Consider the following 14398-nt stretch of genomic DNA (forward strand, 5'->3'; position numbering starts at 1 on the left):
TATTAGTATTACTTGCTAATCACTTGATTATAATCCCTTTTGTCTTTTGCAGTATCCCGTTCATGGCTTAATGAATGTGACTGAAGTTGAGCATACATATATCGGCAACTTGGCATGGGATGTACATCATGACAGTACTCCATACAATGTTGCACCTGCTGTTCGAGACAAGCCACCACAGGCAAGTCATGATGAAAAAGATGAAGGTATTCCACTTACAAGAAGTGGAATAAGTAAGAAACGGAAAGAGGCGTCTGTGGAAATTATGGGAAAAGGAGGGAGGTGGCGAATGGGACATAAGCCTACAGACCAGCCTTCTTCATCAACTGCAGGAGTTGCTGCTCATGTTCATGTTGAACCATCGACTCCATCCCAACCTCCAACGACTCCATCCCATAATGAGGTTTGAATAAATTGTATGAATGTTTATCTTTTTTTCATTATTGCAAGTATTAATAATTATTATTTCTTTTAGGTACCTTTGAGAGAGAGATTAACAATCCTTGAAGGCGAAGTGGCTAGTGTATGGCAAGACGTTAAGGATTTACGAATCGCCATGCTTAGAGAGTTTGCAAGTTTGGACACCAAGCTTGATAAGTTAATGAAGCACCAAGGAGTGGGAGTTAGTGCTGACGGGTTGGGAGATGGGATGGACGTTGAAGGGGATGAAAATAAAGAAGAGTATGGTCCCGATGCGACCCCCGTTGATAGACAGTCACAGCCATATGTTGTAGACGATGCAGGACCAAGTGTTACGATTATCGAGAAAGTGTCTCCATCAAAGTTTCCTGTCGGGAGATGTGCAAGAAAGGTAGCAGCTGCTAAGCAAAACATAGATATTGGAAGGAGGGATAGGAAGGCGGCAGCAGCTATTACAACTCCTTATAGTGTCGGAGGCTTGCGGAAAAAACTACAGCGCACTTTACCCGGTGCATCTTCTACTTTGAAGTTCGACCCATACAAACCAGTACCCACGCGACTTGTAAAATATTTTGACAAATTTATGAAGTCTGGTTGGGCAGCAAAGGTTGATATGGACATTTTGACTGCGGGTAAAGACTTTTTCCAGTTGCTTATAAACAGTGAGAAGTGGCTGAATCACGATGTAAGTATTTTTCGATCCAGATTTTTATTTTATAATTTGATAAATTCCATAGATAGTTGTTCAACTGCATGGATGTAATTTAAAATTAACTCGTCTTTCAATGCAGCATATGGAAGTCCTGCCTTACTTATTTCGTGTACGTGCCAATCAATTTCCTGATATTTTTTATCCTAGTTTTGAGGTGCTAGATGGAGGATTTTGGGTAAGTAACGGCCAGGTGTCCTATATGTGGCTATTGTGATTTTGGATAACTAATAAATTATTTTGTTGTAGGTATACATTGAGCAATGTCATGGAAAGTTCATCGACAATCCATCTAAGTTCCAATTCTCATACGCAATGCAAGAATATGTGCTGGGGATTCGAATGAAGGAGTCCAAGCCATGGAAATACGTAAATCATGTAATATATACATGTCCAAATTGTGTAATGTTAACTATTCATTTATTCATGTGCCTTCCTTTATTTATTGTGCTAACTAAAATTTTGTAATGTATTGACAGTTGTTGATTCCACTAAACAAGCGCAACATACATTGGGTGGTAGGGCACGTGGACTTGAAAGAGCATCGCATGACTGTATATGATTCAGATAAGGCTGGTAACCGATACAAGGGATAAATTTATTTCTAGAAATTATGCATAATGTTACCATATTTACTGCGGTCTGCATCCTTTTATGAGCATCGGCCGGATCTTGTAGACTCCGTTGACGAGTTTACATGTGAATTGGCACAAAATACCCCTCAGCAAAGTAACGGGTAAAACCCCTTAATACTTACATGTTTGTTGAATAAATATTAACTATTGAATAATACTAATATATATTATAATAATTGTTTGTTTTTGTAGTGGTGACTGTGGCATATTTACACTCAAGACCATCGAATTTTTACATGCTAAATTACCATTGACATTCACACAAGATAACATGGAGTTCTTTAGGAAGAAGTATGCATATGAGGCTTACAACAAAGAACTTAGCATATGAGCTGCGTGGTGATGCTTTTTTCTTTCCTTTTGTCATGTTTATAGATGCATATTATTTATTATATTTGACTTTTAATTGTAAATATAATGGTGGCTTATAATGTTCATTTAACAAAGATAACAATGTGGTATTGATGTAAGGATAAGTAATTGACCTTATAGGAAATGTGCCATGTTTATTTATTAGAATTCCGTTATGCACAAATGCCTTAAGAGCTCAATTGCAAATTTTAAAAAAATTTCCGCTTGTCGGAAATATTTCCTATAGGCGGAAAAATTTTCCTACTGGAGGAAAAATGGAGGAAAAACGTTCCTGCAATCGGAAATCCCATATGAAGAAAAATTGAAGCCTCTTAATAAATTTCCGCCAGGTGGAAAAATTTTCCTCCAAGCAGACATAGTTTTCCTCCTGTTGGAAAACATTTCCTCCAAGCGGAAATCGTTGAATAATTTTTACTCCTATTAGAAACTAATTTCCTCCACTTGGAAAATCAATTTCTAATAGATTATATAAGTTAATAGTAGGGTAAAAAAAATTGGGAGTGGAGACAAATATTATATAAGATGAAGATGGAATTAACAAAAAATGTAGTGACATTTAAAATCAATAACCATTTTAAATAAAAAAAAATTGATATATGTTTGTTTTTATTTTCAAAATCATTTGGACATTTCATAAAATGATATGTAAACTAAAGATTGAAAATCAATTCCAGAAAGCCTCTTTTCATTTAGGATTAAATTCAAAAAAAAAAAATTGCTAGTAAATCTTCCACCGTGGAGTAGAAAATATTATATCCAATATATGAAATAATTATCAAAACATATTAAACCATAACACTAAATTAAAACTTTCTAATTCGAAGCATAAGACAATGGATTCGTACATCTCTGCCTATAATGTCCAACACCACCGCATCGGCTACATCTACGTCCAATAACATCTTCACCTTCGGATGGTATGCGTTGCATCCTCGGTCTACCGGCTCGCCTACGTGTCCTTCTTGGTGGAAGAACAATGCGACTTGCCACGTCATCCGGGACATGCCACTGTTTTTCATCTAACAAAGGATAAATGGACTCAGCATAAGCTGCACGATATGCATCCGCGGTGTAGTAATGAGAACACATGCCATAAGGAGCAATTTTTCGGTCTCTGCAAGCGGCAATACAATGATCACAAGGATATTGATCAAGATCGAAGACTTTGCATGAGCATGTTTTTGATTGGAGATTAACTGTACCCCTCAAACTCACACCTTCCACAAGAAATTCATGCATATTAATGGCTTTCACATGTAGTCCGATGGATTCCAAATTTCGTAGTTTGAGTTGCTCTTCCATATGGTCAGTCACAGGCTTTGTCAATTTTGCACCTGCAGTACGTCGCTCATAAAACCACATTTGCAGTAAATTCCGTATGTGCTCTATTAATGCTACTATTGGCATCTCTCTAGCATCTAGCAGAATGCCATTCAAGCTTTCTGCAATATTGGTGGTCATGATAGTGTACCTTCTACATGGACAAAGAGAACGTGCCCACCTTGTAGGGTCACATGATCAAATGTACTGGGCAGCCCTACTGTTTTTTGCCTCAATTTGCCCCATATAAAACTGAAAATCTTCAACCAAATATGCACTAGCTGCGAGCATGAAACATTGTATTATTGATTCATCTTTCACATGTCCATTTGCTTTAATATTTCTGCTTATATGGTACGTGCACAACGCATGGTATGCATTGGGAAAAACTTTACGTAATGCCCTTTCAATAGCGGGGTGTCTATCACTCACAAACACCAAATCTGGAAAATCTCCGATGGCATCTTTCAGGTTTTGGAAAAACCATGTATATGCTTGCTCGTTCTCTCCATCTCCAATGCCGAAAGCCAAAGGATATATTTGCTTATTGCCATCCATGCCCGATGCAATATACATGTATCCTTTGTATTTCCCTTTCAATGTAGTTGCATCAACAGCCAATACGGGTCTTATGTGGGATTTAAATCCCCTAATGCTTGCTCCAATCGCCATAAAAAAATATACAAAATTGTTATTATCGTCTGTTTTGATACGTGTAACAGTCCCAGGGTTCTTCGACACTAACTCATAACAGTAGGCAGGTAACTTAGCAAAATTCTCCTCTGGAGATCCCCTAACACTGTTAAGTGCATACTCTTTACCTCTCCATGCTTTGTTGTAGCTTATATTCACCCCATATTTCTGCAAAAAATCATGTTGAATTTCTTTGGGTTTGTAAACACGTGCAATACCTTCATATTTAGATTTGATACATTGCCCAATAACACGGCTACTGGCTTGCTTGTGTTCTCGATGCACGATATCTAACGAGCAACTGTGTACATTATCAAAAATTCTCACAACAAATATTTCTCCATTTTTAAATGTGGTTGCACGTAGTCGCCATTTACAAGTATTTTTCAAGCATACAACCTCATACCGTTGTGTAGTTGACTGTGTCACCTTGAACTCCTTATTTTCTCGCATGCAATAGATACTCAGTTTATTCTGTAGGTCACGTTTGTTGCGAAATAATTGTCCAACTACTATGCTCTCACAGCCAGTGAACTTTGACGAAAATATGGCCATAGAACCACTTCTGTTGCTCGATGATATGTGGTCACTTGTAGCACGATGAACCCTAACATCATCAACTCCTTCATTGTTCATTTCAGGATGCATATCATTATCATTGTCCGGTAACTCATGATCAAAATCTACATCATTATAACCAACATCATCCCCTGCTGCATTGTAATTCTCATCATGATCAATATGATGCAACTGCTCATACTCCTCGTCGTTAGGAAACCGTTCAGCATAGTCACCTCCAACATCAACTCCTTCGTGAATGTTAAATGATGTCCAGGCCCCACGAACATCAACTTGATCTCTAAACTGAGTTTCTTGAACCATAATTTCTTGAGATGTAGCCTGAATAGGTTCAGTACCGGAAGCTTGTGGTAGACGAGCGTCAATTGGACGACAAGAAAAAGAATGAAGATTACTCTCACTATCCGAAGCAAATGCTGTTTGATGAACATTTCTACATACATGTTCAACTTTTGAAATCACCTCAACATACAATGGAGGCCGCATCATTGTCATCCCTCCATTCCTCACTTCTTGAAGAAAGCATTTCACATCCCTATCACATCGTATTTCTGTAGGATCCAACTTTTCTGTACATCGTCCATATATCCATTTTAGCTTTAGCAAATATTCATTTCGATCTATCTCAATAGAATTGAAAATCTCATCCTTTAACTCTGATGTTGTGCATCTCTTGCCGACGGAAACCATTACATTTTTACCATTTCGATATTCCCAATCACCACTATCATTTTGTACCAATGTTCCATTGTATAAAACCGCAATTACAATGTCATCATCTTCCATTTTACTACAAAATTAAATGAATAACGTTAAACTAAATCAATAAATATATAAAATTTTGAATAATATTAAACAAACATATTAACTGTATTAAAAAAGTTGATTCTGTTTTTTTTTTTGGGCCAAATATAGCTTTTTCCTACTGGCGGAAAATTGGCGGAAAACTGGCGGAAATTTTGCGAAAACTGACAAACTGGAGGAAATTGGCGGAAATTCATCTTTTTCGCCAAATTTCCTCTGTTTTTACTGTTTTTCGCGATTTTTCAGTTTTACACAAAATTTCTCCCATTTTCAAACCATATGCCACCTAAGTATCTTTAAAATCACATATAACATCTCATAAATCAATTTCTTGCATACCCATATCAAATAAAAAGCTTAAAAAACCCTAAACTAATAAAACTTACAAGAAAAAAGAGAAAGAGAAAAAACAAAAAAAACACATATTTCCTTACTTTCATCTAATAAGAAAAAAGATAAAATTTTTACCTGATTTTATTTTGAGATATGAGAAAATACAAAAAAATGAGAGTGAGAGGCGATGAGATGCAAAGAGTTTAGAGAAACTCCACGAACGGCTGTGTAGAGGAAGAAAGGAAAGGGTGTAAAAAAAACCTTTTGCGTAATTTTCAACTTTATCAAAGGTATTTTTGTCCCAAGTGGCTAGTTTTTTTTTTTTAAAAAAAAAATTGCTATTTTTCTAAAATGGAGTTGTAAGGTGGCTATTTTTGGGAAAAACCCGATCTTTTCCTAAAAGTACGCATCAGAACAATGTGAGGAAGAGTTTTTACCTTTTACCATTATCTACGAGTTCAACCAAAAAAAATAAAAAAATAAAAAAATAAAAAAAAATTCCCAAAAAATATTGCAATCAAGTTTCAGAGAAATGTCCACAAGTTGGCCATTGCTAGTAATTAGGAAGAGTTGGTCAGCTCTAATAGATTATTATTATTATTTATTTTTTCCTTAATGTAACATAATGAAACCTTTTGTAATTGCATTTTTCTAAACAAACAAAATAAAAATGGTAATGTATGGATGATGATAAATATATCCTAAGGAATAGATTTTGCACTTCAACATGGGAAGAATCCGATGAAGAAGTAAAAGAAAGTTTCCCGTCTCTCACTGGATAGAACTAAATACTAATGTAAGCTTAACGATCAAAGCAGAGGGTTACAAACTCAAAACAGGCCTAAACAAATGGGTTAATTTCATCCATCTCTTCGAAGTTTGACCTCAATACAATTTAATCCCTCTAGTTTCAAATATATCTTCAACCTTCCTTAAGGTTCCCAAAAAATTATCATCTTCGAACGATCAAATTTTTTTATCAAAATTTTGATATCCATGATTTAACAACTTTTAAATGGTTTATCTATCCATATATATAAAGCAATATCAATTTAACACCATTAAAAAACTGCCATATAATTGGTTATCAAAATTTTGATAAAAAAAAAAATTTAATCCCTATAGCATTGCTCAAATAATATTATTCATAGTCTTTTATGGTGCTGATAGTAATTTTCAAAACATAAGGAATTAAATTGTGTAATTAATGCAAACTGCAGGTCCAGATGTAATATACCCGTAATAACATCAAAAAATATTAATTGTAATTATGGTAGTACATATTTCTAAACCCCCATAAGAAAGACAGCAGTCACTAGGGATGAAAACAGCATAATTGACTTCAAGTGAGCCGCACTAGGGATGAAAACTGCATAATTGACTTCAAGTGAACCGCAGAGTATCATAAGAATTCTAGAATTATTATTTAATCCACCTACATCAGAAAGATATAAAGAATCTAAAAAGTTTTGGCATCAACTGCACGTCTACTTAAATAGGAAAATATCAAAATGATTATGCTTCCCTTGCACAAGTATGAAAAGAGTCCTTAAATGTCATTTTTAGACTTTACTTCAGTATTTTTGTAAACTGTAAAGATCATAAGTGAAAGAGAAAGTCATCGGTTGGCAGACAAACCTCGAATCCACGAAAAGTAAAATGTAGTTGGTCATTAACTTCTAATAAAATCAAAATTATGTACCTAATATATAACTGAATTTAGGAACTAACAGGCACTCCTAAGATGACAAACAAGTGAATGCTTGTTCTTCTATGTGAAAGCAAAACAGGCCAGTCTCTATTTTTGCACATTGCACACGTTACTTCTAACTCTTTTAACTGTTGATAAAAATATTTGTCTTACCGTCATATTTAATTTATAAAAAATTAATGAGTTACATGAGAGAAGATGGAATAAGGGGAAGAAGATGGATATAACAAGATTAGGTTTGGAAAATAAAAAAGACTTTGAGACAGTAGTCACTAGTTGCTACCAAGTCCTACAAGCCTAAGGGAACTGGTTGATTGGAAAATGCCATCTTGACCTATTGAATACCAACCTCTCACAGATTACCATTTAGGATAAGGAATATAAGATCTCAAGCTCTCTGTGAATTTTTTTTTTTTTTTAATTATAGGGAGAAAAAGATAAATTGGACTAGTGTACTTGTCCTCTATTTTTGTATGTCCACAAAAGTAGTGAAAACACCCGTTAGAGCTAGCTCAACCAACCAAGAAAATCCAAATACTTTCCAAATTCTATAGTGGCCCACGTATCTCCCTCATGACACAAGTAAAGCGGCTATCAGAAAAAGAACATCCACAACAATTTGTGCGTTCCAGATAAAGATTGGAAAAGACAAAATTATATCCACAGCTAAACCAGAAAATTCAGAAGTCAAACTTCTTATCAGATTCAAGTCTCTTTCAAAAAAATACAACCAACATTGTAAATATTCACAGTAACAGATATCCAAACACGAAATCTTCTTGGATTTAAATCAAATTCTAAAAGTTAAAAGAGCATCAAGAAAGGAAATTGATTATCAAAAGAAAAATAAATAAGGCATGCCAAATGTAATAGCTTAAGCAAAACCAGACCAAGTGGATGAACAAATTTAGATTTCACTATTCAATATTGACCAACATGTCAAGGTGTACAAATGAGGGATACAAATGAATTAAGAAAGAAAGTTAAAAGAACAAAAATAATAACAATAATAATAAAAAAAAAAATCTATTAAGTCATGCAAACATTAGAAAAACAATAAGTAACTAAGCCTAGCACATTGAAAAAAAAAAAAAAAAAAAAATTACCCACATAAACAAATCAATTTCTTGCGAAGAAAATCACCCAGAAGCCCAACGAGGAAAAAGAAGAAACTATTGCCGAACAAGAATATCATCTAATTTTCTTCATTCAATTCATTTAAAAAAAAAAAAAAAAAGCAATCACCAAATGCACTTAAAAAAAAAAAAAAATGCTGCAATCGCACAGAAAACCCATCAATGTGCCATGCTATAATAAAGAGAGAGAGAGCAGAGATTGGAAAAAACCACAATCTCATTTCTGATCATTCGGACAATCCCTCGCTAAATGCCCTTCAGCTCCACAATTATAACATCCCCTACCACCACCACCATACCCACCACCACGACCGCCGTAACTCCGACCACTTCCTCGGGCGCCGTAGCCACCACCACCACCGCCTTGATAACAATCCCTTGCCAAATGACCCAGCCGGCCGCAATTGTAGCACTCGGAACCTCCGCGACCACCACCACCATCACCAAACCTCCCTCCTCCTCCTCCTCCTCTACTATATCCTCCGCCATATCCGCCATAGCCGCCACCACTTCTTCCCCTCCCACCTCTCCCAGAACCAACACCACCATTCCCCCTACCACGACCGAACCCAGAACGATGAGATCTGGTTAGATTTGCCACATCGACGGCTTTGGTACGGCCATCCTCGCCGTAATCGATGACGAACTCGACGACTTGACCCTCAGATAGGGTCCGGAAGCCTTCGGATCTGATCGAAGTCTGGTGGACAAAGAGATCTTCTCCGCCGTCTTCTGGGGCTATGAAGCCGAACCCCTTTTGGGCACTGAACCATTTGACTGTGCCAGTGGATCTGTTGCTGTTGGTGTCGGCCATTGAAAGAAGAAGGAAGAAGGAAGATGAACGTTCCAAAAGAATCCAGAAGAACGAACCCCTGAAGAAGGTTCTATTGGATTTTGTTTGTGCTTGTCTTGTTGCTTTTGTTTATGAGATTCGAGTCATGGTGTTTTCTTTTCTTTTTTTTAGAAGGTTCGGTAATGGTGGCGGTACTGAGCCGTGAGTGAGAAGACGGAGAGAGAGTCTTCTTGTGCTTCTTAATTCCTTCGGTGCTTGACTTGGCGTATGTAACTTGCAACTGTTTTCGGATTAAGTTGGGTGGGACCGTTTGTTCCTTTTTTTCTTTTGATCCAACGGTTGGGAAGTGGTTGCTAGATTGTTGGTTGCAATCTATGGTTCATACATGGCTGCTCATTTAATCCTACTCCAGCATCTGCCACGTCATATTTTTGGTGAAGCGTCTTTGGATCAACTCTCAAGCCCAACCTCAATAATCTTGGTCTAGCTGCAAATTCTGTTCACTAGCCCATCATTTTGACTGGGTTTGGGCTTTTTAAATTAGAAGAATTTGACCCATTATCCACCAAAATAAAGTGCTAAGGATATTTATCCTTCTTCCTCTAGTTTTTTTTATGGGTTTTTTTGAAAAGTAATCACCTTCTAAATTAACAATTAAAAAATAGCAAAAAAAATATTTTTTATAAAAAATAACCACTTTTTTATGTATTTGGACTAAAATACCCTTTAACAATACAATTTTTTTTTTCTACTTTCCTTCCAAAACTGCACGGCTGAATCTGTAGCTCACTCTCAGACACATCTCCCCTCTCCACCTCCTTCTCTCTCTCTTTCTCTCTCTCTCAATTTTTTGCGTTTAAAGAGACATTTTTTGGTTGTACAAATTTTTCTTGTGTTAGCGACTTGAATGGGATTTTTAGTTTTTTGGTTGTACAAATTTTGTTTTTAATTTTAATTTTTTTAATTATTTAATGGGTTTTCAGAGAATGAGTTGCTTTTCTTACTTTATTTCTCATCGAAAGGATGTCAGCAAGGTTGAAAATAATTATGGTACTCGATCCTCAGGTATCTTCTTCCTTGTTTCAGCTTGCTAAATGTGGAAACCTTTTTTTTTTTTTTTTTTTTTTTGGGTATAGTTTTGCTGAATGTGGCAATGATTTTTGCAAAACAATGCTTAAAATTGTAGGAAGTGGGAGGGAAAAGGCAAGTTCCAAGGATGGTGGTATGAAGATTTGAAATTGCACTATTTATCCAAATTCAAATTTTTTATATTAATTATTATTACTATTTAAAATTGTTTATTATTATTATTATTATTATTATTATTATTATTATATTTTGAGGGTTTAGTTTTTAAAGAATTTGTTTATCACGTGTAGAAATTGGGAGAGGAAAAGGAAATGGTAAAGGTGGCAATGGCCCAAAAAATAGTATGAATCATAGTTTCACTTTGAAATGTCACAGCCAGTTGAGTAGTTATCAAGTGAGGGTAGCCCTTCAATTTCCCCATGAGGCAGTGATGAAGTGAAGGTAATTTCTCCTTCAAGATCCACCAAGTATTCCATTAATTAATCTGTTTGGCTGCAAATTTAGGTTATCCATCCATCCAACATTAGCATTTAGCAATTCGAAATGGATTTAAGGCCTTCCTCCAAATTCAACAACCCAACGATCTCTTTGGCTATGAGCTTTATTATTTAATGCAATTTTAATTTCTAGTTGCAGAATCATCAAATAATTAATTATCATCGTCATCACTTATTATGAATATTTTTTTGGCTAAGCACTAGGTAATTAAGCATGCTTCAAACAAGCAACTAAAAATTACATACGTGATTATATATTTAACGTCTTATTTTGTTTTTGACCCCACTATTTGTTGTACGTACATATGCATTACAATTACTTTATTAGTTAAGTTATTGTCCTGCTTTAATGGCTGACTTGCTTTTCTAATCCATGCAAAATTACATCAAAATACAAACAATGCCATGTTACACAAACCATAAAATCTATGTAGGAGTTATTTTTACTTCACCAAGCACTCAATTTAGAGTTTCTTTCCAGCCAACAATTGTTCCAAATTGGGATAATCTCATCTTCTAGTCTCAAATTTCATGTTTTTTCTCTTTTTTTTTTTTAAAGTAATTATATTTATAATCATCTTTTGTCATTTCTATTACTCTTTCGATATACAAAAGCATAATAAGAGGCAAAACAATTGGTAGGTGGTTAATTTTTAAGCTTGGTATGCATTCATGGCTGCTGGCTATGGTGGTGGCTTTAACCATAGATGGAGATGATTTTGTGGAGTGTGGGTAAAAAATATTACTATGTTTGGTTCGTTTAGAAGTCATGAGTTTTAATTTTGATAGATATAGTCTGAAGATTGGAATTGAAATTCTTGATTTTTGGAGATGTGGGAAATTGGATTTGGAAGTGGTATTGTAGAAGATGATGATGTGGCCATGGTGATGATATGGTTTGGCCAATCAAGAAATAGAAGTAGGAAAGTAGATTGGATATAGGACAGTACATGGTACAGGTTGAAGCTTGCTCTGCCGAGCTCTACTTGATATGGAGATGTCTTTACCATATGTCTTTGCCAAGTATAAGGAAATTTCTATATGATGTTGAAGTCATTTATTAGTTTGCTCTTATATATAATGTACTTTTAGCTATTTTTTTTAATACTTATCTTGTACTAGATTATTTTGATGTTCATTTATCGAAGATAATAATGGGTTTTGGTGTAAAGATATCTAATTAACCGTCTACAAAATGTGGCATATTTATTATAATTCCATTTTTCACAAACCCTTTATATGTAGCTCAATTCAAGCTTCTGGATAATTTTCCGCTTGTCAAAATTTTTTTCCTCCAAGTGGAAAGCATTTTTTTCCTGTCGGAAAATATTTTTCTCCAAGTAAAGAAGTTTTAAAGGCCAGATGTCCTATATGTGGCTATTGTGATTTTGGGTAACTAATAATTTATTTTGTTGTAAGTATATATTGAGCAGTGTTATGAAAAGTTCCTCGCCAAGCCATCTAAGTTCCAATTCTCATATGCAATGCAAGAATATGTATTGGGGATTCGAATGAAGGAGTCGAAGCCATGGAAATGCGTAAATCATGTACAATATACATGTCCAAATTGTGTAATGTTAACTATTCATTTATTCATATGCCTTCCTTTATTTGTTGTGCTAACTGAAATCCTGTAATGTATTGACAGTTGTTGATTCCACTAAATAAGCGCAACATACATTGGTTAGTAGGGCACGTGGATTTGAAAGAGCATCGTATGACTGTATATGACTCAGATAAGGCTGGCAACCAAAACATGGGAGAAATTTATTTCTAGAAATTATGCATTATGTTACCTTATTTACTGCGGTCTGCATCCTTTTATGAGCAGCGGATAGATTTTATAGACTCCGTTGATGAGTTTACATGTGAATCGGCACAAAATTCCCCTTAGCAAAGTAACGGGTAAAGCCCCTTAATACGTACATATTTGTTGAATAAATATTAACTGTTCTAATAATACTAATATATGTTATAATAATTGTTTTTTTGTACTGGTGACTGTGTCATGTTTACACTCAAGACCATCGAGTTCTTACATGCTAGATTACTAGTGACATTCACACAAGATGACATGGAGTTCTTTAGGAGAAGTATGCATATGAGGCTTACAACAAAGAACTAAGCATATGAGCTGGGTGGTGATGCATTTTTCTTTCCTTTTGTCATGTTTATAGATGCATATTTTTTATTACATTAGACTTTTAATTGTAAAGATAATGGGGGCTTATAATGTTCATTTAATAAAGATAACAATGTGTTATTGATGTAAGGATAACTAATTGACCTTATAGAAAATGTGCCATGTTTATTTATTAGAATTCCATTATGCACAAACGTCTTACAAGCTCAATTGCAAATTCAAAAAAATTTTCTGCTTATCGGAAAATATTTCCTCTAGGCGGAAAACTTTTCCTCCTGGAGGAAATATTTTCCTCCAGTCAAAAATCCCATATGGAGATCAATTGAAGCCTTTGGATAATTTTCAGCTAGGCGGAAAATTTTTCCTCCTGTTGGAAAAAATTTCCTCCAAGCGGAAATCATTGAATAAGTTTTACTCCTATCAGAAACTAATTTCCTCCACTTGGAAAATCAATTTCTAATAGATTATTTAAGTTAATAGTGGGGTAAAATATTTGAGAGTGGAGACAAATATTATATAAGATGAAGATGGAATTAACAAAAAATGTATTGACATTTAAAATCAATAACCATTTTAAAGAAAAGAAAAAATGATATATATTTGTTTTTTTTTTCAAAATCATTTGGACATTTCATAAAATGAGATGTCAACTAAAGATTTAAAATCAACTCCAGAAAGCCTATTTTCATTTGGGATTAAATTTAAAAAAAAAAAAAGATTGCTAATAAATCTTCCACCGTCGAGTAGAAAATATTATATCCAATATATGAAATAATTATCAAAACATATTAAACCATAACACTAAATTAAAACTTTCTAATTCAAAGCATAAGATAATGGATTCGTACATCTCTGCCTATAATGTCCAACACCACCGCATCGGCTACATCTACGTCCAATAACATCTTCACCTTCGGATGGTATGCGTTGCATCCTCGGTCTACCGGCTCGCCTACTTGTCCATCTTGGTGGAAGAATAATGCGACTTGCCACGTCATCCGGGACATGCCACTGTTTTTCATCTAACAAAGGATAAATGGACTCAGCATAAGCTGCACGATATGCATCCGCGGTGTAGTAATGAGAACACATGCCGTAAGGAGCAATTTTTCGGTCTCTGCAAGCGGCAATACAATGATCACAAGGATATTGATCAAGATCGAA

The 14398-nt window shown here is 35.0% G+C and overlaps 1 protein-coding gene across 2 annotated transcripts; it reads right to left on the reverse strand.

Moving 5' to 3' along the window:
- Positions 1-2963: 2963 nt before the first annotated feature.
- Positions 2964-10052, reverse strand: LOC107421013 (cold shock protein 2). 2 transcript variants are annotated; one of them, XM_060817773.1, is made up of 2 exons: positions 8923-9065; positions 2964-5518 (listed from the first exon to the last, which is right to left on the reverse strand). In XM_060817773.1, exons 1-2 carry the CDS (start codon positions 8931-8933, stop codon positions 3655-3657), a joined length of 1875 nt encoding a protein of 624 aa, XP_060673756.1. In that variant the 5' UTR covers positions 8934-9065; the 3' UTR covers positions 2964-3654. The 2 variants fall into 2 exon arrangements, with proteins under 2 accessions (XP_060673756.1, XP_015885615.3); XM_016030129.4 differs by lacking the exon at positions 2964-5518 and adding an exon at positions 7039-7300 and having other exon boundaries at positions 8923-10052.
- Positions 10053-14398: the final 4346 nt, after the last annotated feature.

The sequence above is a fragment of the Ziziphus jujuba genome, chromosome 5 (genome assembly GCF_031755915.1).
Source record: "Ziziphus jujuba cultivar Dongzao chromosome 5, ASM3175591v1".
In the NCBI taxonomy this organism is placed as follows: domain Eukaryota; kingdom Viridiplantae; phylum Streptophyta; class Magnoliopsida; order Rosales; family Rhamnaceae; genus Ziziphus; species Ziziphus jujuba.